The sequence below is a fragment of the Microcebus murinus genome, chromosome 9 (genome assembly GCF_040939455.1).
Source record: "Microcebus murinus isolate Inina chromosome 9, M.murinus_Inina_mat1.0, whole genome shotgun sequence".
Classification (NCBI taxonomy): domain Eukaryota; kingdom Metazoa; phylum Chordata; class Mammalia; order Primates; family Cheirogaleidae; genus Microcebus; species Microcebus murinus.
The window spans coordinates 82488117-82506171 of NC_134112.1; the positions used below are offsets into that span (position 1 = coordinate 82488117).

The 18055-nt window shown below is 40.3% G+C and overlaps 1 protein-coding gene across 1 annotated transcript; it reads right to left on the bottom strand.

Annotated features, from left to right (window-relative positions):
* Window positions 1-109: 109 nt before the first annotated feature.
* TSGA13 (testis specific 13) lies at window positions 110-14408 on the bottom strand. Its single transcript, XM_012782448.3, has 8 exons — window positions 14274-14408; window positions 12975-13146; window positions 11003-11084; window positions 9037-9108; window positions 7888-8094; window positions 3686-3828; window positions 2950-3077; window positions 110-356 (listed from the first exon to the last, which is right to left on the bottom strand). The coding sequence occupies exons 2-8, from the start codon at window positions 12995-12997 to the stop codon at window positions 187-189; spliced, it is 825 nt and encodes a 274-aa protein (XP_012637902.1). The 5' UTR covers window positions 12998-13146; window positions 14274-14408; the 3' UTR covers window positions 110-186.
* Between the last annotated feature and the right edge of the window lie 3647 nt (window positions 14409-18055).

Sequence of the window (18055 nt, forward strand, 5' to 3'; positions counted from 1 at the left end):
AGCCACGCCCTCCCCAGCCGGGCAGGGGCGGGGCCAGGTGCTGTCCCCACGTGCTCACAGGGCCCACCTTGCTTGCGACCCTGCATCCACTCGTGCTGCGGCAGGAATGTGGTTTTATTTGGACGGCGACTTCTGCAGGCCCCTCGGTCTCCGGAGAGCGAGGCGGGAGGCCTGAAGGGATTGTGGTCACTGAATGACAGTGGCATTTTGGATAATCCACTGCGGGACCCTTCCATAGCGGAAGGCGCTTTCCCCTGGCACGGTTCTGGTGGGCTTCTCTTCCAGGAGCGTCGAGAGGGTTAGTGGTTCCCAAGTCACCTTGGAAATCGACATTTTACTCTCTAACTTCTTGGAGACTAGGATAAAACACAGGACACCTGGGTGAATGTGGATTTTCAGAAGTACTAGAACGGTACTTAATGAGAGGCTTTAAAGAGACCCACTTGGAGAGACCAGAAACCTAGTCTACTGTTAGCAAGCGTGCAGATTGTGAACCGCGGACTACCTTTCCCCACCTTCTTTATAATTTTGGACTCCCTTCATCAAAACCCAGTTTAAAACACACTGCCAGTTTAGAGGCTTCCTTGTATAATCCCACCCCTTTCAAATGATCCCTTCTGAAACCATGTTGACACTTAAGTTAATGTGCATTCACTCGTATATTCATGTTCCTCTTAGCCTTTTTTCAAAGTGTATGCTGATTTTCTGTTCTCTTGTCTGAGAATGTGACTAAGAAATTTTTTCTACCTTTGGCTTCAGTGACATCACTTTATCCAGATTCTCATTAACCTCTGCCTGCTCTTTGGAATACTCCTTTGTGGGACCTTTTTGCTCCTATCTTTCCCCACTTTTTGGATACATTATGCATGCCTTGTAAATATCCCCTGAATCTATTCCCCTGTCCCTGCTGCTGGCACCTTAGTTCAAGTCCTATTATCTGCCTCTTGGACAGCCTCTTAACTAACCTGTATGGCCCCCATCCAAACTGTTCTTTATGTAATCTTTATTTGGATGCCTGGTGAACATGAAACATTATTGGGGAAGAGGGAGTTGCTAGCTCTTTCATTTGCTTGACATGGAGACATTGGTACAACTTCCCAGCAGATTGCCTTTGGTTAGGAAATGTACCATAATGGGCTCTTTAGATACATAAGTATCAGCTCATTTTTCTTGAGAGAAATGGCAGAGTCACCATGAATCTAATAAATGCTGCAGACTGAGATATTAAGTGTTCTGTTTAGAAAAAGAAATTGAATGTATCCTTAACAGAATTATGCCCTTGCAAAATTAGAGAAATTCTAACCTACATTAGATTCTAGAGAAATCTTTCCCCCAAATATGGTTTCAAGATGAACTGTTGATATCCTACATATGGTATCATTTAAGATTTAGCTCCAACTTGACTAAATATACTATTAACTATTATGTTTGCCTTATCTGGCTTATAAAGTTCAAACCAGACTTTAGGTGGAGTCTCCCTTGAAGGAAATAGATGTTTTGCACTTGTTTATTCTGGGACTAAAAATGTGCAGACTTTGGGAAAGGAGAGACCCTCTTCCTCTTCCTTGGACCAGGGGCATTGGGAGCCTAGCCAGAGACAAGGTAGGTAAGCCCAGAGATTCCCAAGAATGGGTAATGTCTTGGAGGCCTTCTGGGAAGTATGAGAGAACCTGGGTTGAGCTTGTGGATGAGCCTAAGTGTAGCCCCTTTTAAAGCAAGGTAAATCACTCCCTGCTTTTCAGCTTTCCTCTGGATCTGTGAAGTTTTGTTTAATACCACAGGCTGGTTTTAGCCATACAGTATATGAAGAGTATAAGGGGAGCAGTAGTAGATGTGGGGTGGGGTGGGGTGGCAAATAGGTAAGGCAGAAGCAGAGAGTCTTGAAGAAGCCAGTTAAGGGATGGCACAATATGGCACAATTCACACCTCTGGAATTGTGGCTATTTGGGCTAAGGAAGGCTGGCAAAGGTGTTAAGTGATCACTATGGCTTTGTGGAACAGGTGAGGATACCTTAGAAAACCTCAGAAATTGCTTGAGGAGAGAAACCTGGCAGGAGAAATGGACCTTGTCCAGAAGCCATGAGGTGGTGAACTCTAAGGATCCATCAGTTATACATCTAATACATAAATGTGTATTCAGTGCTCTGAAATCCTTCAGTGGATCTCAGCTGCCTACTGGATAAAACCCAAATGCTTATTTATATAATATGCAAGGCCCTTTATGATCTGGTCTACCTCTTTCACACATATTGAAAGTGCTGTTATTAATGCTTGATAAATGTCTAACACTTAGTAGGTACCCCATAAATGCTGCTAAATGACAATATGTTAGGAAGATATTCACTGCACCCTTTTCCATACAACCTTATTCCAAATTCCTTCCACCCCATGCCCTACCCTAACCCCCCAAAAACTTGTGGACCTCTGAGACTCTATCCTTTGGCCCATTCCAGAGCAATTTTCTCCAAGTATAATAGGCATACTACTAGGTGGTTCTAGGTGGTACACAGATAAACATTTTAAAATTTAATTATACCAAATTTTATGTGTGTCAGAAAAAATATGTAGTAATCGTGATATATCAAAATTATGGTGTCATCATATAGTATTAATTAGGACAAGAATTTTTTAAATTGTTTTAAAGAAAAATGCTAAATGAATCATAGAGTAAATAATCCATCAATATGGCAAAAACTATTAAAGTGTTAGATGATATAGTTTGGGAAACACTATGCTAGAGCTTTCTTGAAATTTGAGGATTTAAACAGAATCCAAAGCTTAGTACCACCAGAGCCTCTAGGAGTTATTAGCTTCCATGCTACAAGGAAAAATAGTCCCCAGAACTACCACAAGAGATACTGACTTGCCCACATCTGTAATCCCCATAGATTCTACCTCCAGCCCACATCTCAGTCCAGTAAGCCATTGCTTTGGAAGAGAGGAGCTTACCATCTTTCCTCGTATCTCTTTCACAGACTGGAGCAAAGTTGAGCTGAGGGTACATTTGTTTCTGTTTCCTCAAAGCACATTGTTTCGAATATTTCCCTTCACTCTTGAAATCATTGTCAGTGGAAAACCTTAACAAAGAAAATTCATTTGGTAGATCTTAGGACAGGAGGTTTAATGGAACCAGTCACTTTAAAGTTGGCTATGTATCTTCAGAGATTTTAAAGGAGAAGAAGGAACAATGACAAGAGGCTATTGATGAGTACAGAGTGGGAGTATTGCTCAGTGGGAAGAGATGCTTCTGAACTTAGCACTGTAAAGCTCTGAAGGAATTCCAGAATCTCCTCCCTAAACTAGATATAGGCTGCTCCTATAACTAGTTTCAAATAAAACCTATTTGTCTTTGTGTTCTCATAGCACATGTTCATGTGCTATAGTCCCTAACTTGCATTGAGTGTACATTTTTTTCTGTTTTCTCAAAGCACAGATGTTTCAATATTTCTCTTCACTCTTAAAATCCTTGTCAGTGGAAAACCTTATTTTTGCATTACGGTTTCTCTTTCATTAGAGTGTAAATGAGGTTGAGGGTCACATAGGGAAGCTGTGTCTTATCGTTATACAGTTGTACATGTTCCCTACAACCACAGAGCATGTTGTTAGGTTGTATTGAAAAGAGACAGTAACATGAATAAGGAAAAGATAGAAAAGAAAATGAGAACAAGAAGAGCCAGGACTTCACCTAAACCATTGTTCCCGTTTAGATGTAGAATCTTTCAACTGTGTCAGAGGGAAGATAGGTTTTAGCCCAGATCTTAACTTTTTCTTCTGAGGCATCAGGGGCAGGCAGAGGTTCTCGGTGGGTTTGGGCTGATGACAACTTTCCTGTAGCAGAGGGGAAAAGAATGAGGAAGAGAGCTGAGTCCCTTGGGATTTAAAGGCTGACTTAAGTTCTTGGGTAAAGTTTCAGTTCCCCTAAAATGAGGCAACAAAACCTGTCAGAAAGGGGAGTGAGAACTCAGAAACTAGAATCAGAGGAAGCAGCTCTCAGAGTAGAATACTACTTAATTTGTTTTATTGCCAGATGACTTGTCCAAAGATCGGTCAGCTTCCTAAGTAATTGATTAAACTTGCCTCCTGCCCCTTGAAAGTGAATGGAAGATGTTCCCACTTTGGGGAAGGATTCAGTTAGTGGCTTTCTTGGAAAATCAAATATTTGGCAATAAATTGGGAAATAGATCCATGAGATTCTACATTCCTTTCTTGGAGTAGCCTGCCTCATTCATATTCCAGTCTCTGTCTGCAACGAAAAGGTCATGAAATGGGATGTTTTGTGAGGTAATAACTTCATTATTACTAAAGGTCATAGGATTAAAGACTTTTGGAAAGAATCTTAAAAGTCATCCAGTCTGTTAATGACTGTTCATCTGACACATCTTCTCCACAGTCTATCAAATGGTTAATCTTTCTATACCAAAAAAAAAAAAAAAATCCAATCTATTTCATCTTTGAACAGTCAATAGCTATCTCCCTGTAACTTTTACCCTATAGCCCAAACAGAACAAATCTAGTCCTTCTTCCACAAAGTCCTTAAAAATTTTGAAGAAATCCATCATATTCCTCCTAAGCTCTGTCTCTTCCAGGCTAAACATTGCCAATATCTTGAACTTTTATTCATGTAACATGACTTTGAGTTCCCTTATTTTCCTGATTTATCTCATTTGAGAAAGTTACAATTTATATTCTTCCTAATGTGTGTCACTCTGAAATGAAAACAATATGCTAGATGTAGTAATTGCATGCACATCCCCTGACCCTATTAAAGTGTCTATTAAAAAATGTTATCACCACTTCTGAGAGCTTTCCATAACTACACTGTCTAAAATTGCTACTCACACCCATCACATTTCATCCCCTTATCCTGCTTTGTCGTGGAACTTATCGCGTTATACATTATCTTGTGTGATTGTTTCCTTGCTTATGATCTGTCTGCCTCATTAGAATTAAACTTCACTAGAGCAAAGACTTTGGCTTAGTAACTAGTGTATCCCTAACAGCCCTAACAGTGCCTGGAATATAAGTAGGTGCTCAACAGATATTTGTTGAATGAATGAAGGAATGACTAAGCTAATTAATTAACATATTGAGATTTTTCTATCAGAATTTTAAAGTCCTTTTGTCTTTAATGCTGCTACTGAACCATGCCTTTTAAACTCTGAACTCATTCTCTGCAAGCTCTTCTAGTTTTAAGGAGCAGAAATCCATTCAAGTTATCTCAACTAGTAGGTGTTTTATGGTAACAGCACAAGTGCCTAGGAACTAAGACATGGTTAACTATCCAGCCATTAAAGAGCAGAAATCTAGCAGAGCTGGACTTCACAGCAAAAAAGCAGGAACTGAAAAGTTATTCAGAATCCAAGACAGCACTAGTTAAGGCCCACCATCTTAACTCTAGTATATCACTAATATGTTTCTCCTACTTTCTTCCTGCCTGCTTGCTGCTTCTCTTGTTCACTCCTTACCTTTTCTCTCTATATATGTATATACACATATGTATTTTTCTACCTATAATTTCTGCTTCTTTATTTCTACTTCCCTGTACCTTCAACACATTTTTATGGCCCCTATGTCACCCTTCTTCCTCATGGTTTGATTCTTTCAAGGCCTCACCCTATATGTCCTTTCAGCTTTCAATCCCATTGCCTCAGTCTTTTCATTTCCCAGTTCAGATGCCTGGAAACAATAATCTGATTAGCTCAGGTATTTTGGTTGTGGTAGGTTGGTTTTTTGGTTTTTTTTTAAGATTTGTTTTTTTGTCTGTTTTGGTTTGGGGGGTACCAATCTACACCAGAGGTCACTAACTATCCTATGAATTTTGCTTCACTGGGTCTGGTATCCTCCTCTAGTCCCAGCTAGGCATAGAGACAAGATCATGTTGCACAAAATAGAATCTCTAAGGACATTCCCATCTTCAGGAGACTGTGTTAGGGTCAGTTTCACTTAGAAGGGGGTGTGAGTATAATAATCACTGAAATAGACACATCTGACATGTTCCACAATTTGCCTACTGGAACTCATACTCACCTTATATATGTGCCTGGGCATAGCAAAGAATGCTTTTCTTGTATATGATCCTGTGTTTACAAAAGAGTGTCACATTTGTCCAGCAACGGAAGGAGGGGATGCAGCATGAATATTAAAGAGCCATTATAGATATTGGGCGTTTCAATCTTCTTGAACTCGTTCTGATAGGCCCAGAAAATTACCATAGTGCCAGTCTTCGACAATCAGAGCCTTAATTCTGTCCATTAATACAATTTACTGGTACCACAATTTGCTCATGAACATGATTAGGTTCTGCATCTGACCTGAAGGGTTCACAAAGTGCTAGCTGTTGGAAGAAAGCTCTTTTTGCACCCAGGTTACACAATAGCCTTGTATTTCCTTCTCTACCATAAGCAGGGCAATCCTGGCCTGAAATTTGTCCTTTTCTCAGTGTATATTTGGTCCACTACCATGAGAAATGACCACTGAGCTATCTTCAAAAGGCACAAACTTTCACACCCACAGACCCCAGGCAAGTTATTCATTAACTCCTTTGTCAGAATACAACATTGAATATTAGCATTTTATCTTCCACTTGGAGAGGAATACCTCACTGCCATCATTTAGCAACTAAGGAAACATTAATTCCAAATTCATTACATTTTATTGTTATAAGGGTCTGTCTTGGGTAATCCCACGCCCACCATCAAATTGCTATTAGATTCTTTTGTTTGCACTTTTATTTATCTCATTTAATTTGTTCTTGTAAGATTAGACCCTCTCTCAGGGCTGCCAACATCTATTTTAGATTTCGATTCTCAAATATCCCTTATATCAATTTTCTTCACTTCTCTGCTATAATTTAGTTCAAATCTTCAGTATCTCTCACCTTGACTATTATCATATTATGACTAATATCATAACTAATCTTTCTGGGTTTTGCCTCTTCCACTACTAATGCACATTTCTTCAATTTCCAAAATGGTCTTCCTAAAATGTAAATTTGATTATGGCCTTTTATCTCCTGCCATTTACTTTCTTACATCTTCCTGAATGCACTGCACTTTCTCATGTCTTCATGCCTTTGCACTTCCCTCTGATTGGAATATTCTCCTATTCTTTTGTCACAGGTCACCTCCCTGATCATTCCTTTTCCCCGACAGAGATACTATTCTTTATTATATTACTTCTATATCTTATGTATTCTATTATTCATATATCCTGCTATATTATAATTACTTTTATACATCTCATTTATTAATCTGTCTCTCCTAGTAGACTCCAAGTTCCTTCAAGATAGAAACTATCCTGTATATTACATACAGGACATCTTTATATTCTGGCTTTTAACTTCCTGTATGTTTAGCAGTTGTTTAGTGAATGGATTTGAATTTGTTTAGTCTATAACAGAGTTTCAAATGTCTGGCTTCTGGGATAGTAAATTCCCTGTTCTCCTCTCCTGATACCCAAAAGCAATGTGTGTAAACCACAACCCTTGACTCCTTTTCCATTTAGATATTTATTTCTGTTCCTTACTCCTCATTTGCTGATTCATCTTTTGCTACTTTCTTCTCAAGGAGAAAGCCAGTGGCCAGTTAACCCATTGTTAGTTATAAACTAAATATCTTCAGCCAAAGAGGAGCACTTTCCAATCAAGACCCCATTTTCTCACTGCACATAAGTTTCATGACTCAAGCTTGTAGAATTCTGATTCTGAGTATGTCCCAGGCTCTCTAGATTCTGTTTTGTGAAGCATATGGCCAAGAATAAGAAGGAAGATGGAGTTTCCCAAGCATGGAATGCTCCATGTCAAGTTAGCTCACTTCTCCAAACTAACTCCTAACTAATTCCTCAGGGTTCGTGTTTGGGGTTCCAGGAAACTTCCCCAGGCCCCATTACCTTGAGCAGTAACTCCTTTGGAAAGTATTTTGGTGCATTGTCCTTTTCTTCCTCGGTGATTGGGCATGGAATGGGGTTGTTGGTCATAATCAGTGAAGTTTTATCCTGATCATACTCTGCTACTTTTAACCTGAAGCTTGTGGTTTTCCTTTTTTGAGCCAGGAATTTCTGCACCGCGGTGGGCTTCAAAGGCTCATAGTACTGGGACTGAGCAGACAGAAAGGTTTCCAGAGAGACAAAGAGATTAGGTCAAGAGAAGATTAACAAATCAGTTGGTTGATCTTTTTTCTCTGTGGGGTAAGGACAGAGGCTGGGCAGGGGCTGGACAAACCCACTTCAAAATTCATTAATCAGAAACTGGCTGAAGTTCTCTGTCCATTTCTGTCTTCAGTGCATTCCCTTGCAAATAGACTAAGGGCCTGGGCAACTGCATTGGAAAGCTTTCTCCAATGAAAGGAGCATGATGACTTAATTCTTCCGGAAAAGGTAACACAAGGCCCAATGCAGTGGGGCAAACAGAAGTTTCCATGTGGCTAAACCTAACTGGCCTTCCCTCTACAGCTCTCGCTGAGGCAGAGGGGAAACAGCAAGACATCAAATCTCTTTGCTGAGAGTTAGTTCTTCAGCAGTGGAGGACAGGCCAATGCAACACCCTCCCTCCATTATGCACCTTTTCCCGCCCTCCACCGTTTCTCCACAGGCACAAACCCATGAACACATTCATAAGCACATCCTGAAAGAGGAAAAGCAGTCACGAAAGACAGCATATCACTTAAGGTGTGGATGGGAAGGGGCTGTCCCACTAAATTTGCTTTTCTCTCAGTAGGAGGAAGGCAGAGGGTCAGAAAAGGAGGGAAAAAAGGGAGAAAATGGATTATAAATATTTTTTCCTGATCATAAATATGTTTTCTCAAATTAAAGAAAAATATCAGCTGCAGGGACCGCTTCATTCCCAGTTCCCATCTCCCACCTCCCCACCTGACTCTCAGCACCGCCTCTGGCAAGGTGTCCTGGAAGTGGCTCTGCCTCTGTGTCCCCACTCACACAAGCTGGGAGCATCGGGGGCGCTCAGGATACTCCACAATGGGCCTCTGTCCCTCTGCTGAAACCTGCCCTTAGAGGTCTTGGGAGAATGCTCTTTCCACCTACCAAATTTGGACGGACCGCATAAAGCTGAAAGTTCTCTAGAACAAATTTCTGTTGCCCAGCTGCACCATAAATCTAAAGATAATAAGCAAAATTAGTGTTTTCAAGTTGCATCTGTCCTCAAGAGTATTCCATTCCTGACCTCACCTTAGTCTCACTAAAAAACTGGTCTCTAATTTACACTCAGTGAGGAGCACACTGTGCTTCATGTTTTGCACTCTGGGTTTCTGGAACAAGGGCCACGGCAAGGAGAACTGGGTTCTGAGACATCCTGACAGGGAAGCTTGTGAATGGAAAATGATGTGCACCAGCCTTATAGAATGTCAGGGAAACCCATTGAAGGGTGACGTAGATAAGGTCAGCATCAAAGTTTAGACTGGGACAAATCTCTGAAAGGAATTGCACCCCTTCTGCCTTTTCCAGATCTATGGGAGTGAAATTGGTGAAAATCAACATGGAGGACAATCTTTAAGGAAAAAAGCAAGTTACAAAAGGGCAATAACCTGAGGGTTGTAGGTGCAAGGGGGAGCCCAGGCACAACTCTGCCAGCTGAGCTGGGAGCAGATGCATTCACAGAGGAAGGGAGAAGTGGTAGTGCATTTTGCATTTTGGAATGTCTCTGCAGTATATAGTTCTTCCAGAAATGATACCCCCCAAAAATTGAATTTTGGTAACACTTCTGTCTACCACTTTGCATTCTTCTGCTGGTGGTAGTCCTGGATATTGGAAGATTGAGTGTCATGTCTGGTGGTAGAAGAGCTGAGCCTCTTTCATTCCCCTCCTGCTGGCCCCAGTGTTCTTGCCTCCTTTCTGGCATTGCCTTAGCTAAGACTTAATCAAAGGGACAAGAACATGAGGAGGAGGAGGCAGAACTCTGAATTACCTTCTTTTGGCTTGGCATAATCAGAAATGAGAACAAAAGGAAGGATGCATAATCCTGTATTAGGATCCGCACTCTAAACATTGCCACACCCCATAAGGAGGTGGTATGGTAAGATGGGGTGCAGAAGAAAGGGAACATGCACTGAAAGGTGAATAAAGTAAGAACGCCAAAGGAGAATAGAGAAACAGTAAGAATGGGACAGAACTGCAGGATGAGAGGAGGCACTTCTGTGCTCCAGGAGGAAAATTCCAGAAGTTGGCGATTCTTGGGGATTGGAGAAGGAGAGGGCAGAAAAAATAGCAGAGTACTTCATACATTCCTTTAGGGATGGTGGGATGAAATACAGGATATATCCCAAAAAGCGATCGTTTAATTTTTACTACATTTGGAAAATCCATTTGTTCAAAACAAATTTACAAAAAACCCCTGCTTCACCAATATGAAATGTATGACACAATTAGAATCATAGAAGTCTAGGAAAATTTTATTTGGGTGAGAGGTGTGAAGTCTTTTTTTAAAAAAAATAGGTTTTTAAAAATGTTAATCTTAGAGGAAAGTCCCTGGGTAAAATGTTTTTACTCCTGAATTTTTCTGAGGTATTGCATCTCTGTTCCAAATTATTCTTCAGCAGTTGACTAAACCCACAAGATTGTCCAAATTGGATGGAATATGTTTTTAGTTTGTCATGTTGAATTGCACTATCTCCGGCTGATTAAATAAAAGTTGGCCTGGAAAATTCACTTGAATGTGATAAACATATTAAAGCAACCAAGATACCCAATGGAGTTTTGCTACAAGATGTAGCTGTGAAGTCTAGGTAAGTCAAGGTTTAGCACTCTCCTACTCCCCAAAATAGGCTCTGGTTCCTGGGTTTTGTGCCCTAATTTGTTGCTAATGTGTCCTTGTCTCTTCTTTTTTCTATGCCTCTGTTTCTCTTTCATAAAATGACACAAATTAACCTTGTTCTCTATATAAATCTTTACCCTCTTTTGCTTTCAATAGCAAGTTTGTGAAGGCCAACTTGTAAATACTCTGGCCACTCCAAAGAAAGATTACACATGAACATCTGCTGCTGCTCTTTCTTACCTCATCAATATCAGCAACTATTATTCCTTTTCCAGGTTTAAATGGGCTATATTTGGAAGTCTCTGATTGGGCATCTTGAAACCTGAAAAAGGCAGAACATCCAGTTGCATTTTCTGACTTGGAGGCCTGGCCTTCTGCAAGTTCTCAATCTCCCTCAACGAAGTTTGGGAGCTTAACTTAGAAGAGCCCAATTTAGGTGATCATGAATTGAATACGTAGTGAAGACTAGAACTCATTATCCTGCCTGCATGCCGGGGGAAATCAAAACTTTGATTTCCGGCCGGGCACGGTGGCTCACGCCTGTAATCCTAGCACTCTGGGAGGCCGAGGCGGGCGGATTGCTCAAGGTCAGGAGTTCAAAACCACCCTGAGCAAGAGCGAGACCCCGTCTCTACTATAAATAGAAACAAATTAATTGGCCAACTAATATATATACAAAAAAAAAATTAGCCGGGCATGGTGGCGCATGCCTGTAGTCCCAGCTACTCGGGAGGCTGAGGCAGGAGGATTGCTTGAGCCCAGGAGTTTGAGGTTGCTGTGAGCTAGGCTGACGCCATGGCACTCACTCTAACCTGGGCAACACTTTGATTTGAAGAGTTAAACAAGCAGAACTTCTAGGAGATATAATGACATCTGACAAGCTGGTTTCTTCTAAAACACGGATTTTAGACCACACAAGGAGGTGCTCTAGTAGACCTCTTAAGCTAGACCCTCATTACCTTTAAACACTGCCGCCTCCTATTTTGAATGCCTACCTGCCTACTCTTCCTCCATATGGCCTTTGCCAGTGATTGGCCAATGCCTAGCCAATGGATCTATCAGAAAGAATATGGTTAATGGAACTTCACATCTAAATTTCCAATTCTTATTGACCTTGCTTGGATTACTGACTTTCTCTTCTTCCTAACCACATCTAAAGGTTTTTCTTCCTAGAACTAGGGCAATAAAAATAATAATCAGTGGCAAATATTTTTGTACTCTGCTTTTCTTTCACTTGCTTTTCCAACCCTCACCCCAATACTGGTTCCCTTTGGAGAAAAGAGGGGAAGGGGAAGAAGTGACAATATTTAATAATAAAGTATTTGGGATTCCCTGACTGATTCTTTTTAAACCCATTTACTGCCTGAACATAGTATAAGATGCCCATCAGTAAAAATGAGTTAATGATTAAAATAACTAGCCTGCTTCCTCCTTGGAGATAGTTCCTTTGGTGGTTAAATTAGCTCAAATTAACAAGAATTGTGCAACTACCTTAACTAACATCTCTCCTTTAAAAATGAGGATAGCAGAATAAGGACCAAAATAAGAAAAGTAGAAATAGCCAAGCTATTTCTACTTTTCAAGAGCTATTTCTACTTTTCAAGCTATTTCTATTTCAAGAGTTGGTGGATCAACTGGCTATAACATGGTGCAAATAATCTCAAATCCAGGATCGAATCCCATCCAAGGATGGCTAGCTTCCATCTGTTGCTGTCCACCAGCTGCGCCATTAACTCAGGCCAGAGATCTTAAAAATGGTCCCAAAGGGAGCGGGTGACCCATTGTGGCTAGACCAAAATTCGTCCTAACTAAACATCTCAAAGTTTTTGCCCTTTTGATGTGTCCTATTGCCTTAAATTATCTAATAATTAATAATACAGTATAATCTTTATTGTAGCACTTTTCAAAATGTCCAGTTTCTAAAAGGCAGCACAGGATCCCAGATACTCTTCTTCAAGGACGATTTAAGGCAAAGAACTACATGAAAAGTGCTTCTTCAGTCCAACAGTGTCCATCTTTTTAGCAAAGCTATTCTTGTCGCTGCATGAGACACAGACCAGGATCTGGTTTTTGATCTGGGGACAGTCAATCAATTAAAATGGATTTAACGAAGGTCTAATCTATAACAAGTACTGTTCAAAGTGCTGTGGGTTACACAAAAGTTAGTACAACGTGGTATTTATAACTTAGTTGGGCAAACAAGACTACACACTTGGTATATCTCTTTGAGCCCATTGCTGTTCACTGCTAATTGTCCAACTTGAGGCAAGTATTCACCCAAGACCAAAATCGGTGTCTCTGAAGAGTCCAAGTTCTGCAGGGTTCAATTCAATCCAAGCATTCTTTCCTTAGCACACACTGTATGCCCAGCCCCATTCTTGATCCTGTATGGGAAAGAAGAGAAGACTGATAGGTGCTATTGTAGATGTAGAAAATGTGCAAGACATGATGATCCTTGCCCTCAAGAAATTAAGTTTATTTGGCAAATGAGGGGAAGAGGGAGAAAGTGATTATTAAATGTGAAACAGTAATGACAAACACATACTTTTACATTAAATAAGTCACTTCATCTCTTGGGGGTCTTAATTTCCTCATCTGCAAAATAGAAAGGATTAACTTAATGATTTTAAAATGACATTCAAATTCCATGATAATAATGACATTTACCTACATGAAGACCTGAAATAAAATGAATTCATATGTGTCAATAGTGGGAGAAAGTTGGAGGAGTAGCCATCTTTTAATTTACTTCTCTCAATATAACCAGGCTTACCCATAGTTTAGGTCTGAGAAGCTAGGGAAAGTGTGTGTATATGTTGAGGTAGGGACTGCAATACTTTTTGATGTGGACAATTAGAAATGGAAGATACTATCTGATGGTGTAGAAATCTCCATTCAGAGAAAAAAGAGGTGAGTGAGTCTTGAAGATGTTTCCTAAAGAATGTGGAACTTTAACTGGGCCTTGCAGGATGGTGTGTGAAGTCACCTAACTGGAAGGTCATTTGCTGTTGTTGTTAAGTAGTAAGAAATAAAAGTAGCTAGGTAGATGAGATCACACTATAGGGGCCTTGACAATTAAGTAGAACTTGGATATGACCCTGAATCAGCCCAAGTTCCTGTGAAGCCCACAGGTTTAGGTGAAATGTCTGTGTTAATATTGATAGTGTTACTAGGTGATTGTTTAGGGTTTATACCTAGTTTGATGGTCTAGAGAGAAACCCTAAAGATGGTTGACTAGAGTTTATGCCTAGACTGAACTAAACCCTGAAAGGGAAATTTCAGGGAAACACACTAATACATGTCCCACCTGTTTCTCACCTTTAGTTTTTCTGAAATCATAAGTCCAGTTTGTATATATACTGAAACTAAAATAAAACTAAAATAAAAATGAGCCAGCGGTTTGGGATGTACAAGTCTTGTGTTGCTAGTCTGCAGGCCAGGCTAGGAAACAAATCACACAAACACTAAAACTGCATTTAAAATAAAAATGTAAAGATTTGGTGTACAATACCTTTAAGGATATCAGGAAATCATACTTCAGAGAGGAAGGTGAAATTTCTTGGCATGGAAACTTTCCATTTTGAAAATATCTTAATGATTCTTTGCTGGATTCTGGAGGAGACACTGGGAATTTGTGATGAACAGGCAATCTAGAATGCAGAGGGGTTCTATGTTGGAGACAGAGAATGAAAAGGACAAAGATATACTTAAACAAAATCTGCTATAATCTCCAATTTATTTTTCTAACCTATGACTTCCCCCACACACACACTCTGATTTTTCAATCACCTCTTAATTAACCTCTACCTAAGCGAATGTTTTCACCCTATTTCTGAAACACAGTGAGCATTTATTCCTCATATATAAAACTATGTCCCTAACCTCTGCAACCATTTGAAAGTTCTTTATTTTATTACTATTCTTGTTTCCCCTAAAGATAAGACTTTCCAAATTAATCCAACCCCAAACTGTAGTGCCTACAGGCATTGTTTTTTGTGCATGTAATTATATAATATCTTGTTGTTCTACTTGTACTTTTCTCTTTTTTTGAGACAGAGTCTCACTCTGTTGCCTGGGCTAGAGTGCTGTGGTGTCAGCCTAGCTCACAGCAATACTTGTACTTTTCTTATGTGCTGTGGTGTCAGCCTAGCTCACAGCAATACTTGTACTTTTCTTATGTGCAGAGCTAGTCTGCCTCCCAGGCAGTAAGCTCCTTAGAAGTGGCAATGTGAACTGTATACAAATTCATGCCCCCACAGTGCTTTGCATGTTAGGCATTCAAAATTAGTATTTGTTTATTTCAATATATTTGCTGAACACTTAGGACATGTCAGATACCATCTTAGGTGACAGGAACCAAACATAAATCAGATGTAATCCTGGCCCTTAAGGGGAGCTCACGGTTTAGCCAGGAAGAGAGACAAGGAAAGGGTTGATTGCAAGGGAGGGTGATGCTTATATTATAGAGGAGTTCAGGATGCTTTGGGAGCAAAGAGGAAACGCACTTAACCCAGACTGAAAAGAGACTGGGAGAGATCTTGAGCTAATACCTAGACTGAGCCTGGAAAGGTAAGTGTGAGTTAACCAAGTGATGAGAAGCGGAAATGGACTTTTGAGAAAGAGGGAGAAGCACAGATGAAAACATCAGAATGCAACAAGGCATGGCTTATTTAGGGGAATTGGAGACACTGTCACTGCAGCATGCTTGGAATGTGAGAGTCAGGGGAGGGTAGCAAGAGGCGAGACTGGAGAGGTAGACAGTATCCAGATTCAAAAACGAAGTCCCTGAGAGGAAGCGTGTCGTTTATCTGGGGTAATAAACAGCTATTGAAAGATTTTAAGTAAGGAGATACATTGAGCAATATGTGTCTTAGAAATAGGAAGTGGTGGCAGTGTGGACCATAGATTGGAGAGCTACAAGGAGGCCCAGAGAAGGCTACGGCGGGGGATGAGAAATGATAAGAGTCTGTAGCAGTCACAAATTTGTGCCATTCACTTCTGTCTCCTAGCCCTGGATGGCTTCTCCAAAGGTGGCCATTATACTAGGAATTTGGGAATTTGATAAAGGCATGCAGAGATGAAAGGCAACTCGTACCTGAGTCACACTGTGCCATGTTCCAGACAGGAAGACTCAGCTCTACCTGCTGAAGGCCTCACAACTGCCTCAGATCTAGCCCTCCCTAAAGCGTGGTTCTTCCGCTCTCCCTTCAATTCTGTGTGCTTTGAGCTTTCCCAATATTCTTCCAAGAAAATCCTTCTTTTTTAATTAAATTAGTCAGACTTCATTTCTGCGGTTTTTTTTGTTTTTTTTTATTTCGGCATATTATGGGGGTACAGATTTTAAGGTTTGAATAAATGCCCATTTCCCCCCCTCCCCCCAAAAGTCTGAGTCTCCATCATGACCATCCCCCAGATGGTGCACATCTCACTCATTATGTATGTATATACCCGCCCCTCCCCCCTCCCACCTGCCCAATACCCTATTACTGTAGCACCTATGTGTCCACTTAGGTGCTACTCAGTTAATACCAGTTTGCTGGAGAATATATCTGGTGCTTGTTTTTCCATTCTTGGGATACTTCACTTAGTAGTATGGGTTCCAGCTCTAACCAGGAAAATATAAGATGTGCTATATCACCGTTGTTTCTTAGAGCTGAATAGTACCACATGGTATACATATACCACATTTTATTAATCCATTCTTGGATTGATGGGCACTTGGGCTGTTTCCACAGCCTTGCAATTATGAATTGTGCTGCTATAAACATTCGAGTGCAGGTGTCTTTTTTGTAGAGTGTCATTGGATCATTTGGGTAGATGCCCAGCAATGGGATTGCTGGATCAAATGGTAGATTTACTTGTATCGCTTTAAGGTATCTCCATATTGCTTTCCACAGAGGTTGAACTAGTTTGCAGTCCTACCAGCAGTGTAGGAGTGTTCCTCTCACTCCGCATCCACGCCAGCATTTATTGTTTGGAGATTTTTTGATAAAGGCCATTCTCACTGGGGTTAAGTGATATCTCATTGTGGTTTTGATTTGCATTTCCCTGATGATTAGAGATGTTGAGCATTTTTTCATATGTTTGTTGGCCATTCTTCTGTCTTCTTTAGAAAAATTTCTGTTCAAGTCCTTTGCCCACTTTTTAATGGGGTTATTTGATTTTTTCTTCCTAATTTTCGTGAGTTCTAAGTATATTCTAGTTATCAGTCCCTTATCGGATGCATAGGATGCAAAAACTTTCTCCCATTCTGTAGGTTGTCTGTTTACTTTCATGACTATTTCTTTGGCTGTGCAGAAGCTTTGTAGTTTGATCATGTCCCATTTATTTATTTTTGTTGCTGCTGTGATTGCCTTTGGGGACTTCTTCATAAACTCTTTGCCCAGGCCGATGTCTAGGAGAGTGTTTCCAACTTTTTCCTCTAGAGTTCTAATAGTTTCATACCTTAGGTTTAAGTCTGTTATCCAGCGTGAGTTGGTTTTTGTGAGAGGTGAAAGGTGTGGGTCCTGTTTTAGCCTTCTACAGGTGGCTATCCAGTTTTCCCAGCACCATTTATTGAAGAGGGATTCTTTTCCCCAGCATATGTTTTTGTCTGCTTTGTCAAAGATTAGATGGCTATATGAGGATGGTTTTATATCAGGATTCTCACATCTGTTCCACTGGTCAATATTCCTGTTTTTGTGCCAATACCATATTGTTTTAATTACTACAGCTTTGTAGTATAGTTTGATATCTGGCATATTAATGCCTCCCATTTTGTTTTTGTTGCCTAGAATTGCTCTTGATATTCGGGGTCTTCTTTGGTTCCATACGAAGCGTAAAATTATTTTTTCTATATCTGTGAAGAATGCTGATGGGATTTTAATAGGTATTGCATTGAATCTGTAGATCAGTTTGGGTAGTATAGACATTTTGATAATATTGAGTCTGCCGATCCATGAGCATGGTATGGATTTCCATCTGTTTACATCCTCTGCTATTTCCTTCCTCAGTGTTTCATAGTTCTCCCTGTAGAGGTCTTTTACGTCCTTGGTTAAGTATATTCCTAGGTACTTTAATTTCTTTGTTGCTATTGTGAAGGGAACTGAGTCTTTGATTTGGTTCTCAATTAGATTGTTGTTGGCGTATATGAATGCCTCTGATTTCTGTGTATTGATTTTGTATCCTGAGACTTTACTAAATTCATTGATCAGTTCCAGGAGTTTCTTGGTTGAATCCTTGGGGTTTTCTAGATACAATATCATATCATCAGCAAACAGTGAAAGTTTGATCTCTTCTGCCCCTATTTGGATA

What these genes read in the sequence shown, in the direction of transcription:
- TSGA13 (XM_012782448.3), bottom strand. Translation starts at nt 12,997, where the DNA reads ATGGGCTCAAAGAGATATACCAA. An exon ending in ATGCGGTCCGTCCAAATTTG is followed by an intron (nt 8,095 to 9,036) that starts GTAGGTGGAAAG and finishes CTGTCTGCTCAG; the next exon opens with TCCCAGTACTATGAGCCTTT. An exon ending in AAGAGATACGAGGAAAGATG is followed by an intron (nt 357 to 2,949) that starts GTAAGCTCCTCT and finishes GTTTTATCCTAG; the next exon opens with TCTCCAAGAAGTTAGAGAGT.